General features: G+C 40.9%; 1 protein-coding gene across 3 annotated transcripts in view; it reads right to left on the bottom strand.

The window, feature by feature from the left end:
* The window catches only part of BICD2 (BICD cargo adaptor 2), a 52,037-nt gene that overhangs the window by 8,161 nt on the left and 27,943 nt on the right, over positions 1–15,933 (bottom strand). For all 3 annotated transcript variants that reach the window (XM_039703299.1, XM_039703301.1, XM_039703300.1), the window contains exons 2-6: positions 13,050–13,262; positions 9,513–9,665; positions 6,264–6,716; positions 4,259–5,278; positions 3,048–3,199 (exon numbers count right to left, since the gene is read on the bottom strand). In XM_039703299.1, the coding sequence (XP_039559233.1) occupies positions 3,048–3,199; positions 4,259–5,278; positions 6,264–6,716; positions 9,513–9,665; positions 13,050–13,262 (1,991 nt within the window). The remainder of the gene's footprint in view (positions 1–3,047; positions 3,200–4,258; positions 5,279–6,263; positions 6,717–9,512; positions 9,666–13,049; positions 13,263–15,933) is intronic.

The raw sequence follows: 15,933 nt of genomic DNA, 5'->3' as shown, positions 1-15,933 counted from the left end.
CTTTAATCCAAAAGGAATCATATAGCCTCAAACTCAAATCTTGTCTTGGTGCAAGCATGGCTGTCCCAGGTCAAGGAACATCACACTGTACAAAGCACAGCAATCATTTACTGGAATGAAGGGGCAAGAAGTTTCCTGGAAGTGGTTGTAAATGTTGCACGCAGAAGTGGACTGGGATCTGCACCACTTTCTTCCTTCATGCTGCTTGCTGACTCTCAATTTAATTTTCTCAAAAAACCCCAAACCAAAACCCAGAAATGTTGCCTCCCTAAACACGTTGGACAACACAGGCTCTGGACCTGCTTTAGTTGGCAGCAGCAGCTATGGCAGCATATCTTTGTGCTCTGTGTATTTTTACTGCTTTGACAGAACAATAAAGGCTCCTTCCCTTTTACCATTCCATTTGTCATGTGCTAGGCTACTTCCCAGCTATATATTCAATAAAATCAGAATAGAAGATGTCTTTCTTTTAAGAACACCTTTGAAAGAAGATCATTTAGCTTTCATGCTTTTAGGAAGAATGTGAAATTAGTATCAGCCTGTTGTACTTTCACGCATTTACAGCTTTAAGTAGATAGTGAACACAAGGCTTTGATGCTGCCCATTTTATTAGTACTGGTAATCAACAACAACAAATAAAGAAGCTTAAGGAAACATCAACTAGATTTTTAAAAACAACACCAGGTATACAAATATCTACACTGAGAAAATAAACATTCTGAGTGTTAAATATAATGATGGGAAATAAAAAGTAAATCTTCTATAACTCTCTGAAGCCAAACTATTGAAAAACCTAACTCGGCATTTTCCAAAGCTGCATACCACTGCTTCCCACAAACATTGGTTTGGCCTTAGTTCTTACAGACCAGTTTATGTAAGGGTCAGCATGTAATAGTTTTAATACCATTCATATGTAAATTCATTAGTGAATCATGCTCTGTTCTGAAAAAAAAAAAAAAAAAAAAAAGAAAAAATAAGAAAAAGTGATGTAACCAAATGCACCTGGGCATACCCATATTTTTTCCCTCTTCCCGGCAATCAATGAGGACCACATGGGAACTTCCAAGCAAACAAGACGGGTGACTCAAAAGTGACTGAAGGAGGCACTGGAGAGAAGCATCAACTACTTCTACTTTAAGAGATTAAACTGTCAACCCACTAAGGAAATTCAAACATGCAGGATTAAAATCATAATTCCTCAGTTTTATTAAAAACTGGGAAATGTATTAGCAGAGACATAATTGACATGAAAATGAGCACTGACTGCATTCAGCTGTAAGAGATCAGCCACCTGCTATTTCTAACTCAATCTTTATATTAGAAATTAATACTAAAGACAGATTTTTAACACGTTTCCCCCACCTTTTCCTTTACCCCAGGCTCTAATTCCAAGCTCTTCAACTCTCCCCACCCCATGCCACCCAAGCCATGCATGTGCTTTGCTTTTTACAACATACTAGCACTGACACTTTCTATGAATTGTGACCATAACCAGGACATGTCAATCTAAACCATGGAGACAAATAATTGCTGCTGCAGTAATCTCCTGTATTTTAAAGTAACTCACTTTCCACTTTGATTAAAACCAAAAGGGTAGACAAACTGCCAAACAAGAGCTGGCACAGTGTACTGTGAGGAGCTCTCTGCACCATTATTATTTCACAGGAATGCATCCTGTGGTTCACTCTCCTTAGCAGCAGTTTTCAAGCAGAGCACCAGGAACATGGGAAGGTGGTGTGGACATAGACACTTCAACAAATCCCTGGAAGAAGACTATTACATCCCAGGTCCAGGGCCTATCTACAAGAGGCACCTTCACCAAGGTTGAATCTCAACATATGCAGCATTATGTTTTAGTTCTCAGACATAAAGTCCAGAGCAGGCACCCCAGTGCTGTAAATGTGAGTATGTGCACAACATCATTTATGGGGCTTTGCAGCATGTCCACTGGATAGTGAAATGCCTTTGTCCTGCCTGGACATCTCCTTGCTTTCACAGGGATGCTGGCAGCCCAGACCATTTTTTGTCTCTAGATGCCATTCATCACCTCTAGATCTAGCACCAGGAATAGGAGGTACATGCTGTTATTCCCATCTGGAAATCCTGAAAGTCACATCTTCTGTGTCTAGCTTTTCTGAATATTAATGAGGAACAGCTGAGGGAGCTGGGTTTATTTAGTCTTGTCAAGAGGAGGCTCGGGGGGAATCTCATAGCTCTCTACAACTGCCTGAAAGGTGGTAGTGAGGTGGGGCCAGTTTCTTCTGCCATGCCTGCAGTGAGAAGATCACAGGAAATGGCCTTGAGCTGAGACAGGGGAGATTCAGAGTAGTATTAAAAAAATGTTTTCACTGTTCAGGTGGCCAGGCATTGGAAGAGGCTACCCAGGAAGGTGGAGTTATCCTCCTGGAGATGTTCAAAAAGCATCTGGACGCAGTGCTGGGTGATGGGGGTTAGAGGTTAAGTGGCAGTGCTGGGTTGACAGTTGGACTTGATGATCTTAAAGATTTTTCCCAAACTTGATGATTTAGTGATTCTATGTGTCACACCACAAAGCACAACTAAGAAGCAGAAGTAAGTTCCAAAGACAAAGCAACCAAATCAGCTGATACAGGTCAATGAACAACAGATCCCAACTGCAGGATGGACAGCCTAAGAACACCAGGACGTTTGCAACCATCTTTACCTTTTCCTAGATCATCAAGGGAATGAAGAGTCCCATCTTCAGTGTACAATAAATGCTCATTTTGCATTGTTAAATGTCACTCCTTCTCAGAGCTAATGGCTTCAAGAACCAGGGATAACAGGTAATCTCCCAGCCAACTTGAATAAATACTGCCACGACAGCTTTATGTTTTGTAGCAGCACACCATGTCCATGCATGTTCCTCATCAATATGAGCAGATCACAGACACACACACAATTGCAAGCAATGATCTTGGGAAAAAGCACCTACTGCTTCACTCTCTGCATGGTGGATGGGAAGGATGTTCAACTCTTCCCCACACAACCAAGGAATTAAATTTTGTGGAGTTCATTATATTCATTACCTTGTAGCAAACATAGCTCTCAGGGAAGAGAAGGTGGCAGCATCTTCCTTCAAAGCCTTCAGCTCATTTCGCAGCTTCATCATGGTCTCTGTAACCATCGCTTTCTCATTCTCATACTTGCTTTTTAAATTGGCAAGGGCTACTTCTGCAGTCTGTTGGTTACCAGGGAGAACAGAAACGTAACATTTAATGAAACTCTTAATCAAATGGTTGGCTAAAAGATTTTTAATCACTATTCGCATAATGAAACATTTACTTTTTACTGGAATGTTAAACTTGTGGTCAACCTGTCTTGTACAGATAAAATTTCATTTCTGAACACTGGGAACAGACACAGCTGTCTCTTACTCCCATTAACCATGGAGCAGCATTAAGGAAGTTACAGAATATAGATGTAGTGAAACCTATCTACTAGCAACACAAAGGAACAAAACAATCTACTTAGTATCTCAATACTTAAATGCATTTGTCAATCACTAGCACAGTTCTGTCTTATAGCATTTTACCTATCTTACATTTGGGACACCTTTGCTAAAAGATGCAAAAGCAAGCTTAATGTGTTTATTTCATTCTTAAACAACACCACTAGTAGTTTAGTAGACTAAACGACTTATTTTTTAAGACAATTTAAATTTAACCATAGAGAAGAAGATTAAGCATGTCATGTGGTGCTTCCATGGCAGTTATTTTCACCTACTGCACTGCTAATGTTGCTGAACGTCCAATCTCCAAAGACTATTTTTACCTTTCACCTGTGGTTATTTTGACCACATTCTTATATCACATTCTCATCTTGGGAGGCTCTCTTTTATTTTGCATTTTGAGAGAGAACAATACTTAAATTTCAGAACTCTTTTAAGGGTAGCTACTAGAATTCTTTCAAGTAGGAAATAAGACCACCTTTTCATTTTAGGTGTCCTGCATTAAATATAACCTAATCTAATTCAGACAGACAGTAGATTGAAGCTACCTTAACCTTAATAAAGTCTCAGGAGTAAGTGAGAAGCTGAAGTCAGTTACAGCCCCAGTGCTCATCTTTATGTGGGACAGCTGGGTGCCTCTAATGGAACAGCCAGCTTCAGCCTCAGACTAGCCAAATACCAGGAATGAAAGCCCCACAGAACGGCAGAATGAACTCAAAGAAAAATTCTCTTGTGCTTATGACCTAGCTGCCTGACACTGTAACCTTCAAACCTCTATGACCTGGTTACCTGTTTGTTGGCTTTCAGCACAGTTCTCAGAGTTGCTATCTGTTCCCTCTTGGTGCTCAGCAAGGACTTCAATTTCAGGATTTCTTCCATAAGAGCTTCCTTGTCTTTGTCCACCACTGGCCCAAGCTCTTGAGTAGCAACGCACTGCCTGGACAGCTCGGTCGTTCTGTCCACAGCAGCCTGCAGGTGTTTGATCTGATCCCGAATTATAGCAATCAAGTTGTAAATGTTCATTGGTTCCTTCCGAGGATCTGATACAGGGGATGGCAGAGATGATACCGGGGATGGGCTGCTGTCACCACTTCCATTCTCTGCCTTTCCCAGCTCAATAGTTAACAGTCCTTTAGAAAGAAGAATGGGAGACCTTCTTCCCTTGGCCTCTGGACTACTGCGTCCACCTTTACCTTCCTTGTAGTAGTCCAGCATCACTCTGTTTGGAGTTTCATTGTTGCACATGCAGACATGGTGGTACAAATTGGCCAGCTCTTCACTGAAGGTGACCAGTTCATCTTGGGCCACGCTGAGGCTGCCCTGTGTTTCTCCAGCGACATCGCTGACTTTCTTCAGCTCCTTCTCCAGCCTGGCCATCTGCTCTCTATCATGCCTACTGGACTTTTCCAGTGAGGTGATCTTTTCAGTGAGAGCTTGGCTCTCAGTCTCATATTTACTCTTCTCTTCCTCGTACTTAGATTCACATTCCTTGTATTTTGCCTTCAAATTTTTGAGCTCTTCCTTCAGGTCAGTAATTTCTGCCACAGCCACTTTGTACTTGCATTCCAGGATCTCTGGCCCATTGATGTCAACTTCGTAATAGTCTCCATCTTCATGGCTATCTCGGTCCTTTTCGTTATCAAGGGCAGACTGACACTCCTTACTGGCCTGGAGCTTCTTCATGGCATTCAGATTTTCAGTGAGCCTGCCAATTTTCTCATGCTGCTCTGAGAGGGCCCCACGTGTATTTTCCAGCTGCTTCTGAGATTCCTGCAGTGTTGTTAACAAGTTAACCTTTTCTCTTTCCATCTGAAATGCAGGAACAGAGACATCTATGTTAAGGGAATTGTATCACTTAAATGGTTTTAACTCTAATAGACAGCAACTTAGCCAATGGTCCATATGGTTACAGAAATCCAATCACTTGCACATTATGGGAAAGGTTCCACAATGTATTCTAAAATTATCTCAAGTTACAGTGTTCATTGCCAATTCTTTCTTGTCTCCTTGTCAAAATGCACATTTTTACATATTTATTCCCTAGGTGATGGTCTCATTGTGAAAACTTCCGTTCAACTAACAACAAGCCAAAGTTTATTGCTATCTTCTAAATTATCAAGTAAGTTCTAGAAAACACAGAGTTACTCTATGGTGAAAGCTTGGAACTCCATGAAAGACTCAGAAATACCAAAACTTTTTCAAGTTTCTCCTCTTATAAATTTATAATTTTAAAAAATTCTGACAGCCTTTTGCATAAGGGCTTTTTCTTACGGAAGATAATTTAAAACACACCTGACAAAATATTAGTAGGAAACAGAAATGTGCATCTTGCTCTCTCTAGCCTCCTAATTGCACAAATATAGCACAGAAATGCTTGGTGCTGATTAAGACTTTATGCTCTTTGAACTAATTACAAAAAATACGAGTACGAAACTTCTTTTGATGAAGGTGATTGGAGTAACTTTCAATTTTGAAACAAACCACTATTGTTCTTGGTCGTGATGTAATGAAGTAGACACAGCAAGTATTGCACAGGAGATGCATTAGAACTTTTCACCAAGAAAAGGACATTACTTCCAATTCCGTTGCATTAAAAAAAAAAAGAAAGGAAAAGAAAAAAAGCAGTGGTTTTTCACCGACAAACACTTAACATCCTCAGATTCTAAATCAATTGAAGCCTTTAAAAATACAGTATAAACAGTACCATGTGAGATACTGAAAAGACTGAAATTACATCCCAAATGAACTTTAGGAGCTATTTGGAAGTGCACAGCTCTTTAGGAAATCCATTTACCTGCACAAGCTGCTGTTTCAGTTTCTGGATTTCAGAAATGTTTAATTCACTCAGAAGATCTGAAACCAGACTTGGGGCTGGAGGGAAGCTTTCATTTTTCTTGGGTGTTGAAGTACTGTTTTTGCCATTGCTGAGTTTGCTGAGGCAGTTTTGTTCAAATCCATTCATGACTTCATCATTATTGGGCTCTGTGGCTTCGTCGCTGAATTTCAGCCCATCCAAAGAGATGTTTAAGTGGCTGTTGTACATGGAATCATTGATGTTCATGTAGTGAGACAGCTCCTTCCGAAGATTGTTCTTCTGCTCCCGCTCTGTCTTCAGTGTTTCCAAGGCCTCCTCAAGTTGACGCTCAGAGATCTCCTTCAGCCGGATGGCATCTTCCAGCTGGCTATTGAGAAACTCTGTTTCCTCTTCCAGCCTTTTGATTTCATGTTTCAAGCCTTCAAACTCCACCTAGAGATATACAAATGGGGGGAATCTCTAATGAAAATGTCTGCCTGCAAGGCACCAAGTAATTTTGCTTTTGAATGTTTGATTTCACTTAAATATTGTAGAAATAGAATAATTTTTAATTTGTGGAGTCTAGTTTTAGCACTATGACTGTAAACATGGGTTATGTAATTTACCTTCACAGAGACTACAGAATAAATTCACTAAGCAAACTGTCAAATGAGCTCATCTATTCCAGCTCAATCAGGACAGGTGGGAGATACAGTGTGTCTGATACAGAAGCATCCCAACACAATCTTTCCTAGCTCTGCATGCAAACATTTGTTTGATTAAAAAATTCCCTGGTCAGCCTTCCCACAAAGTTAAGCTTCACATTTCCAAAACTGGCATGATAAAGATACACTTTGACACTCTGCTTCACTGCCATTCGAATACACCACTGGGTTAAAACTGTGATCGAGCTCTGCTTTTATACGTTCAAATGAAAATGCTTTAGCATTTCTCTCACCATCATTTCTGCACATCTTGAAAGGGCTACAATTCAGATTCTACACTCGAGACCCACATTGATGAGTTTAATGGCATGCTATCTATCACGTCCAGTACTGCACTTTTTTAAAATTCTCTTGCACTGAAATTATGTACACAAAGAATTCATGTAAAATTTTTAATCACTTGGGGGTAGCAGGGAAGAAGCAAACAAAGAATATTCTTCTTTGCCCTGAAGGAAAGGAACTCATACCATATAACATGTCACATTATTTATTTTTTGCCAATTGCTAAATGAAATTTTGATGTCAACATAGAGCAACTGGGGAGTGCGGAACCACACCCAAGTTACAAACCAGGAATCTGGTTTGTTAATTCAGCGTTGCCTGGGAAAACTTGACAGCTGCTTCTAGTTGCATGAGTAACTAGAATAATTAAAAGTTCATCAAGTAAGATTAGAACAAGGTAGAAAATTAATCCACTACCATGAAAAGAACAAGCTCTTGGTTCAGTGCACTTCCACTAAGATAAAGTACTTCAAATTGTAGTCTATTTTCAAAGTTTCCAGAATGAAAATATAGCAGTCAATAACTACTAGCAAATATTGAGACAGCATAATCTGAGGTTAAATTTAGCTCAGGCCAGAATGGCAGCATTCTCCAGTATTGTTATTCTAGAATGCGAACATGGAGCTGGGAACTTTCACCTCCTGCTCTGGATATGATGAATGAGAAAAAAAAGGTAAAACCCAAAACCAGTAACCAACTGCACAGGTTTGATTTTACCAGCTCCCTCTCTCTTCCAGCCTGCATCGAGAGCATAACAGCCCTTTTTGTCCCTACTACAGGATGTCAGACTGCCCAAAACTGCATAATTAGACCAAATACATGCAGATGAGAACAGGTCCAACCTGGAATCCTCTTTTGGGCAGTGAGGCCCAAAGTAATAAACAGAGACACAGAGTTTCACTTGGACATAAATAAAATACATTTGATATCCCACATATTTAGCCTGACAGGGCAGGTTTCATTCATTACACTGAAGGAGTTCTGCAGCAAATTCTACAGAGATTTTACTATGTGCTGACCACAACAGATGGTGTTGAGTTTTCTAAAGAACTTTGATTTTAGGAATATTTTCATGTAATTGTAGAATCAGAGAATACTTTGGGCAGAGAGGGACTTTAAAATTCATCTCATTCCTTCCCCTGCCATGGGTAGGAACACCTTCATCTAGACCAGGTTGCTCCTCCAAGCCCTGCCCAACCTGGCCTTGAACATTTCTAGGGATGGGGCAGCTGCAATAACCTGTGCCAAGGCCTTACCAGCCTCACAGCCGAAAATTTCTGCTTAATATCCCATCTATCCCTGCCCTCTGGCAGTGGGAAGCCATTCCCCATTGTCCAAGGTCTCTCTCCAGCTTTCTTGGAGGCCCTTTGGGCACTAGAAGGTCTCCCTGGAGCTTTCTCTTCTTCAGGTGGAACACCCCTAGCACACCCAACCTGTTTCCAGAGCAGAGGGGCTCCAGCCCTCGCAGCATCTATATCCTTTCCCAATTAAGCTTTATTTATGCAATGGGACCGACAGCTGCCTGAAGAATACAAATAGCAAGTCCCACACTGATAGACAAAGATAAGTGAACCATGCCAAAGACCACATCTAATCTTAATTAGCTCCACAAATGATAACTCAGGGAAGTTCTTAAGAAGTTCCAAGAATGCAGTTTTCTAAAACTCTGGAAATAGCTGGAACTGCAAAATTAAACATGACCTTTCAGACAAGCAGTCACAAAGATGTGACAGTGTAGAGCAACTATAACAGCATTCCAAGTTTATTGAAAATAGTTAGAAGAGTAGCATAGAAATGGAGAGAGAAGGTAAGGATAAAGTAGCAATTAAAACATGTTTCAGAAACATGTTCAGAAACACTCCTATTTCCAGATGCTGTAGAAGGGGAAGGATGGAGGATGGATGGATGGATGGCAGGCATTGTGAAGAGACACTGAAAAACTACTGTAGCAAAAGGACTAAAACAAGTAACAAAGCAGAGTGATAGAGACTTTTCTTTCATCAGAGAAAGAGAAGGCAATAGAAGGACTTGGAAGTCAAAGTAGAAGCAATGAAGCATTATGACTGTGTATAAATAGAGTCAGAAAAGATAAATCTTGGTGCTAAAATATAGAGCTTATAGTCTCAAAAGTAGTACAAAGATAGACGATAAGTAGTTGGATATTCAAATGAGACAGAAAAATATTGTAACACAGGAATTAACTGGTGCTACCAAAGCAATGCCCACTGGTTAGAAAACTTGCCTGACTTTGCTTCAGGACAGACACTTGTTTCTGGAGACAGATGTTTTCCTCTTCAAGTTCAGTATAGTCTTGCAGCAAACGTGCTTCTCGGAATTTATATTCCTTAATATCATCTCGCAGGCGGGCCCTTTGGATCTCCACATTTTGGTTGACCTGGAAAAGCAAACAAAGCAAAACAAAAATGGTGCCAGCTGGATCAACTACAATTAAATTGCAACATTTTATATCTTTTATAAATATTTTTATATGCACTAATTAATTGAACTATATTGAAACATATTGAAATTATATCTTCCCTTCACGCTCTGAAATTACAGAAAACCAAGTCATTTACAAAATAATTAGATTTTGTATTCTTGTGTTTCTTAAAAATTCTCACCACTGACTCAAAAAAAGTCAATAAACAAGCAGGGAAAGCAGCATTTACATCTGTGTTTCACTTGCTGTAGCAACCAGCAAGTTTTCCAGACCAGAAGTCAGTACCCAAATCTGTTTCCACTTTAACAAGGGCCTTTTCACAAGAGAAAGATTCAGATGACTCCAGATGTTCTTATCTCGACATGCATTTGCTGCTGCTTTTCAACAGACATTTTCTTTATAATCAGAGCAATAAGTTGAAAACATGCTACAATTATTCCTTTTGGAGAATGACACTGAGTTAAAACTCACTGAGTTTTCAGGTTGAGAAAAAATAGAAACCAGTTGACATAAAATACTCCCTTCCCTTAGGCCCAAGACTTTGCAGGACTTAATGAAAAACTTCAAAGAAAAAGTTAGCATTGTTTTGAAATAGATAAGAAGTAAAAACCAATATATTGGTGTAGTATGACCTTGGGATCTTTCATGAATATACACAGACACTTGAATAAACTGAGCTGGAACATATAGAGCTATAGAAATGGCTCACTGCACTTAGCTTTTATTTTTTCCACTATTATTTTCCTTCAAGTCCTATCTTCAAACACTTAATTCATACAAAGTGAAAAAGTATGTTCTAAAACACTAACAGAATTGGCTTCAGGTATAGGCAAACATGGAATACAGATGCCTAGAAAAATAGTATTTTTGTAGCTCCATATGATGGAGTGGTTTTCCACATTTCCAATTCAAAACCACTGCTAGCTGCTGACAGAGGCATCCTGTCACTTCAGCTGGTGTATGGGACCTGCTGCCTGATCACACCTGTCCTGCAGCCAAGCAATCTACAGCCTCAGGCCCACAAACTCAGATTCCCTCTGAGCTCTCCACTCCCGGCCAGACACAGGCATGTCAGTGATGACTAAATATGGTCTCAGCCCTTCAGAGTGTGCAGCAGGGGTCCACTGAGTAACCACACAGGTACCAACAGGCACACACAGCACACTGAGATAAGGGAAACGTTTGCAGCTGGAGGATGTGCCAACAACTGAATCTGCCGTGTTTTGAATACAAACACTGAATCACCTGCAACTCTTAAGACTAATAAATTTAAATTACAATTCCCTCACACATCAGGTAAAGATTAGACTATAGAAAATTGTCTGTTTGTTTTTAGCCGCAAAGAGAGCACAACTTCACAGCACATCAAGAAATCAAAATTGCTCCAATCAGACACTACAGTACACCAATACAAATTACAAGTTGCTATAGCCCATATTCCATGCCTGAGTAAGCATTTCTATCTTTGCACAAACCCAGGGCCACAGGGAAAGCTGAGGGCTGATATGAATTCACATTTTTATGTGTCCTTAAAAGGTGACTGGAAATGGCAGCATCTGGAAAGAAAAATTGCCTCCAGTTGCAATGATACTGGTACAGCACAACAGAAATCTGCTGCTCAGCACACTTTGAGAGGGACCAGAATCCCTCACAGACACTGTGCTGCCTCTGGGGTTGGCAGTTTTTCTATTAAGCTAGTCTTAAAGGTTGGGAAATACAGAAGAAGAGTTGTGTCTGTGTTTCTAGAACTCTTTCCCTGTCTAAAAAGAAGGCTTGATTCGAACTCTGTTCCACAGAGTTAAAGGAGAAGTTGACTGGCATGTTTGATCACTTGTGACTGCTTGTACCACAAATCTTCTCTGTCATACCACAACAAGAGGTGCCAGTGAATCCCCACATCTCCAGAGAAGTAACCCACATTTCCTCATTGATTTTATTACCAAATATTATCCCCATATTTGTTACTATGTCCTAAAGAAATTACATGAGATGTTGTGGTATGTGTTTTTGTTCTATTATTGTCTTCCATAAGTGGTTTTATCCCCCGCCCCGACCTCGGCATTGGTTCAGTCCCTGCTGTCAGTCCTCCTTCATTCCTACCCCTTGTTCCAGATAATTCGGTGTCATTTATGCATCCCTCGATGTCCTGCTGGTTTAGTTAAACTGTTCCCCTCCCCTGCAACTCCCTGTTGGTTTAAACACTGTAATCCCTGCCTTATGTTCTTACCCTGCCACTTCGTTATTGGTTCCTAGTCCCGAACTCCACCCTGGTCCTGCCCCTCAAAACCCATTGCACTGCCTGTATCGTGGTCATTGCCCCTGCTCTCTATTCAAGTTATGGATGTTTTCAGTTGTGCCCTTTTGGCATAATAAACGATCCTTGGATAATCAAGCAAGGCCCATCTCGTCATTTTGTGTTGACCCATCAGCAACTGCTTGAGAGGCTCGGAGTCCCAGAGCAGTGTTGCCCCCATCAAGCGTGCCTAACACTGAGCATGCTGCGACAGTGAGACATTTGCAGCTGAGGTCACATGGAATAAGTTGAGATTCAGATGTGGGCTCTTGGGATAGTTCTTCCCTCCTGGCAGGAGAGGCCAGCTGATTAGCTTAGGACTAGACAAGACTAGTCCCCAGTGCTTCAAAGGAAGGTGCAAGAAAGCTCAGGAGTAGTAACTGCTGGCTGTTTTATCCATCCATCTGTGGCTTACAGTCTCTGTAGTTTTACCAAACTGAATTTAAGCAATGGTTGGAGCTCTCAAAACAATAATTTCTGCACAAGTACCATGAAGACTTCTGCTGAACTACAGATTTTGTAAGAAATTAAACTCTTTAAGTAGCTTCTTGGCAATTATTCCCCTTAAAAATATGTGGTTTCAATAGTAAAACAATAAAAGGTTAAAGCTATTATGTTAAGCAATCTACATGAATGTAAAAGCCACCACTTCATGAGAGAAAACACAAGACTTATATTAACTTTACTATCCCTGTCTTTGTGCATTTCAGTGTTTTGTTATAATCCCACACCTTCAGAAATTAGGAAGGAAAAAAGGCTAACAAGTGAAATTATGCCACAAATATTTTGCAGCCAGAAAATCTGCATTGGGAATGAAGCAGCAAAGTACATCCAAGGGTCTCTGTGCTTCGCCTAAACAGGTTCCTCTGCTTTTTAAGGCAGCTATTCTGGAACTGATGTGCAGTACCCACAAGACCAGCATGACCAAACATGCAGCCATGTGTCAAATCGCCTTTTGGTTCAGGACTCTTCCTTTTGTTTGGTTACATAGCACCAGAAAATGTAAAAAATCCAAACTGCAGTGAACCCTGTGCATCTTCACTCACCTCCTTCAGTTCTTGTGCAACAGAATTAAGGCGTTCATTTTCAGACTGTGTGTTGGCAAGGACATTTCTTATCTGCTTCAATTCTGTCTGCAACTCCATAACCTTCTTCATGTAGTATTCTTCTTTGGTAGCTGATTCTTGAATCAAGGTTTCTTCTCTGCTCTCTCCATCTGCTGCTACCTTCTTGTGGTTTGTATGGGCCTGTCCAAAAGCCTAGGACAGTCAGAAAAGATATCTTTTATCAGTAAACCTAAAATTCTGCATAAGTAAATTCAATTTTAAATAGTTGAAAACATTTACCCTCATATATTTCTGGAAAGTAACCTTTTCCTACATCCTCCAATTCTGGGGTCAGATTTACAAATCCTAATAAGTGGCCAACACTGCACTCTTCAAAGTAAACCACAGTACCTGAACAGTGTTTTGTGATGCAGAATGCTTAGGTAGAACCTCATATAAACCCTTGGGGAACAACCATGTAGTGACTCTGCTGTTGAAACATGACTGGCTTTCAGCCAGATGACTGCAAGATGACCAGACACTGCTGCACATGCATATTCTCTATAGTGGGGTTAGGTTCACTTTTGCAAAACCAGAATCACTGAGAACACATCTGGCATTAGCAGCCTGTTCCCTTTCTCAGGCTGGGAGCTCTCAGCAGCTGCTTCTGGCTGGGAGATTACAGCCCCCTCCCTTGGGCTTGGAGACATTGGCAGGGCTGCTCCAGATCCAGGCTAAGCCAGTGGGTCACGCTGACTGAAGTAGGTCAGGGAACAATCCCCCAGCCAGCTCGAGACATCAATCCCCAGCAGTGTGCCAGCAAAGGTACTCAGAGGCAGGTCAGAAATCCAACCCACTTGTCACAGCCTGACTCTGGCTAGTCCTGACATAGGCATTATTTTGCCTCTTCACATTTCTTTTGCGGGTCTTCATTTTGCTTGAAACCCTTTCAGGTGATGGTTCCCGCGGCAGTGTTCTCCACACGTGCGCCCAGCCCACACAGACACCCCAGCTGCTGCAGTAGGGAACAGCCTGCGGCTGTCACTGGCACGCCTTGCAGAGCAGAGCTGGCCGCTTCCAACAGTTACATTTGTAACACAGGGCCTGGCAGACCGGCTATATTAAACAACATTAAAAATGTGATCTTTTAAGTGTTGGACACTCTTGCACCACAATCCAACCCAAGGCATATTTGGAGCTTTCAGGTGCCACAGTATCTTTTTGGGATGCCAAAACATGGCAGAGTTTCCTAGTCAACGTTAATATCAGGCCAAGTAAAGGACAGAGAAGCATCTCAGGAAACTCTTTATCTAGTCATGCACTTTCAATTGATGTCAGCTCTTCACAAAAATACTGTGAGAGAAGAAAAAAAAGTCTGCTTTGAAGAGACATAGATTTCAGTGTTTTATTACTTTTATATATTGCAGCAGGCGCATTAATAGCACAGAGACTATTGACTATACCAGGGCTGAAACAGCTGATCAAGTATGCTAGCTCTGCCTATGATTAAAGGCACAAAGATATTATTGCTCCCATCAGACGAAATTTTATTTCAAATAAGCAAGTCAGAGATGTAGGAGACAAATATCCATTGGAGAAATTCTAGCCAGATTAATCAAGATAACCTAAGGGAAACTAAAAAGTGCCATATTTCAGACAAAAAGCACCATCTGGCAAGTTCTTGTCAACTAATTTCAACAAAGCAGCTTAAAAGCCTAATACCCAAGTTCTCCATAAATGTTAAAGGGATAACAAAAAGCACACTAGCTCCTCAAATACACTATTTTTTTTCCTGTAATAAAGTCAGATCCACCTTTAGAGACCAAGTATGTATGACAAATCACTGGCACAGAGAAATGGACAATGGGTATCTCTTTGCCCAGTGAAGTACCACCATTTGCTCAGCTGTAGGATGCCAAAACAGTAAATGGAAGTTCAGGACACTTAAAGCCACAGCTGATCAACCAGACCTCAGAGTCCAGGCATGATTCCATCAAGAGCTCAGTAATGCCACTAAGGGAGGGATTCTTAAGAATAATTGTGGAGACTCTGGGGGGCATTCTCTGGTTTAGGGAGACACAAGAAGCTTCCCTCAAAAAGCTGTTAAGACCCCCTTGGCTCCTTCCCTTGTTCCTACGTCCCTGAGCCATGCCCTCCCTATCCCCTGACTGGCCCTTATCTTTTTACTGCCCTGAGACCAGAGTCACCCTCAGGGTCCTTCAGGAGAGAGAAACATGGACCCCGCCATGTGTGTATGCCTGGGACCTGAACATCTTACTGGGTGGCTGAATAAAACATCTGTGGATACCATGCAAAGGCCCTTTTTTGCTTCCTTACCCTGGACTTTACTAATAGCAATTCTGGCTGCAACAAATAATGACTAATTTGCTCATGGAAGTTCCAAGGCAGATGCTAGGCTATGGGTTTCTTCAACATCTGGAACGAAAATGTCATGATTTTGCCCATGTCACAACCAACAGGCAGTATTTAAGCACAGAAACTGCCATAAAGGATAAGACTTTCTTAAAAATCCAATATCCTGTCTTCTACAAAGCTAATGCCAGATGCTTCAGAGAAAGGTGCAAGAAACCACATAATCTCTTCAAGCTGGGGATTGCCTTAAGCCTCAATGGAGAATGCCTAATGTAAATTTGGGAGAGCTACTAACTTTGAGTTACCCATGTAAAATACTTCCTTATTTTTCAGAAGTTTATGCATTTTTTGGCCTCAGTAAAATCCTACAACAACAAATTCGATATAGAAAATCTTACTCTTACATGACAGCTTTTCATCAGTTTACAAGTTTCCCACATTTCCATACAAGAATGCATATTTTTGTTCAGAGGTTTGAAGGTGTGGTGTTAATATTGTGGTCAGCTGTCAA

This window comes from Passer montanus, unplaced genomic scaffold (assembly GCF_014805655.1).
Source record: "Passer montanus isolate IOZ18808 unplaced genomic scaffold, ASM1480565v1 scaffold162, whole genome shotgun sequence".
Lineage (NCBI taxonomy): Eukaryota > Metazoa > Chordata > Aves > Passeriformes > Passeridae > Passer > Passer montanus.
Note: the sequence above shows the minus strand (reverse complement) of the source record. Positions and strands in the feature narration are given on the sequence as shown.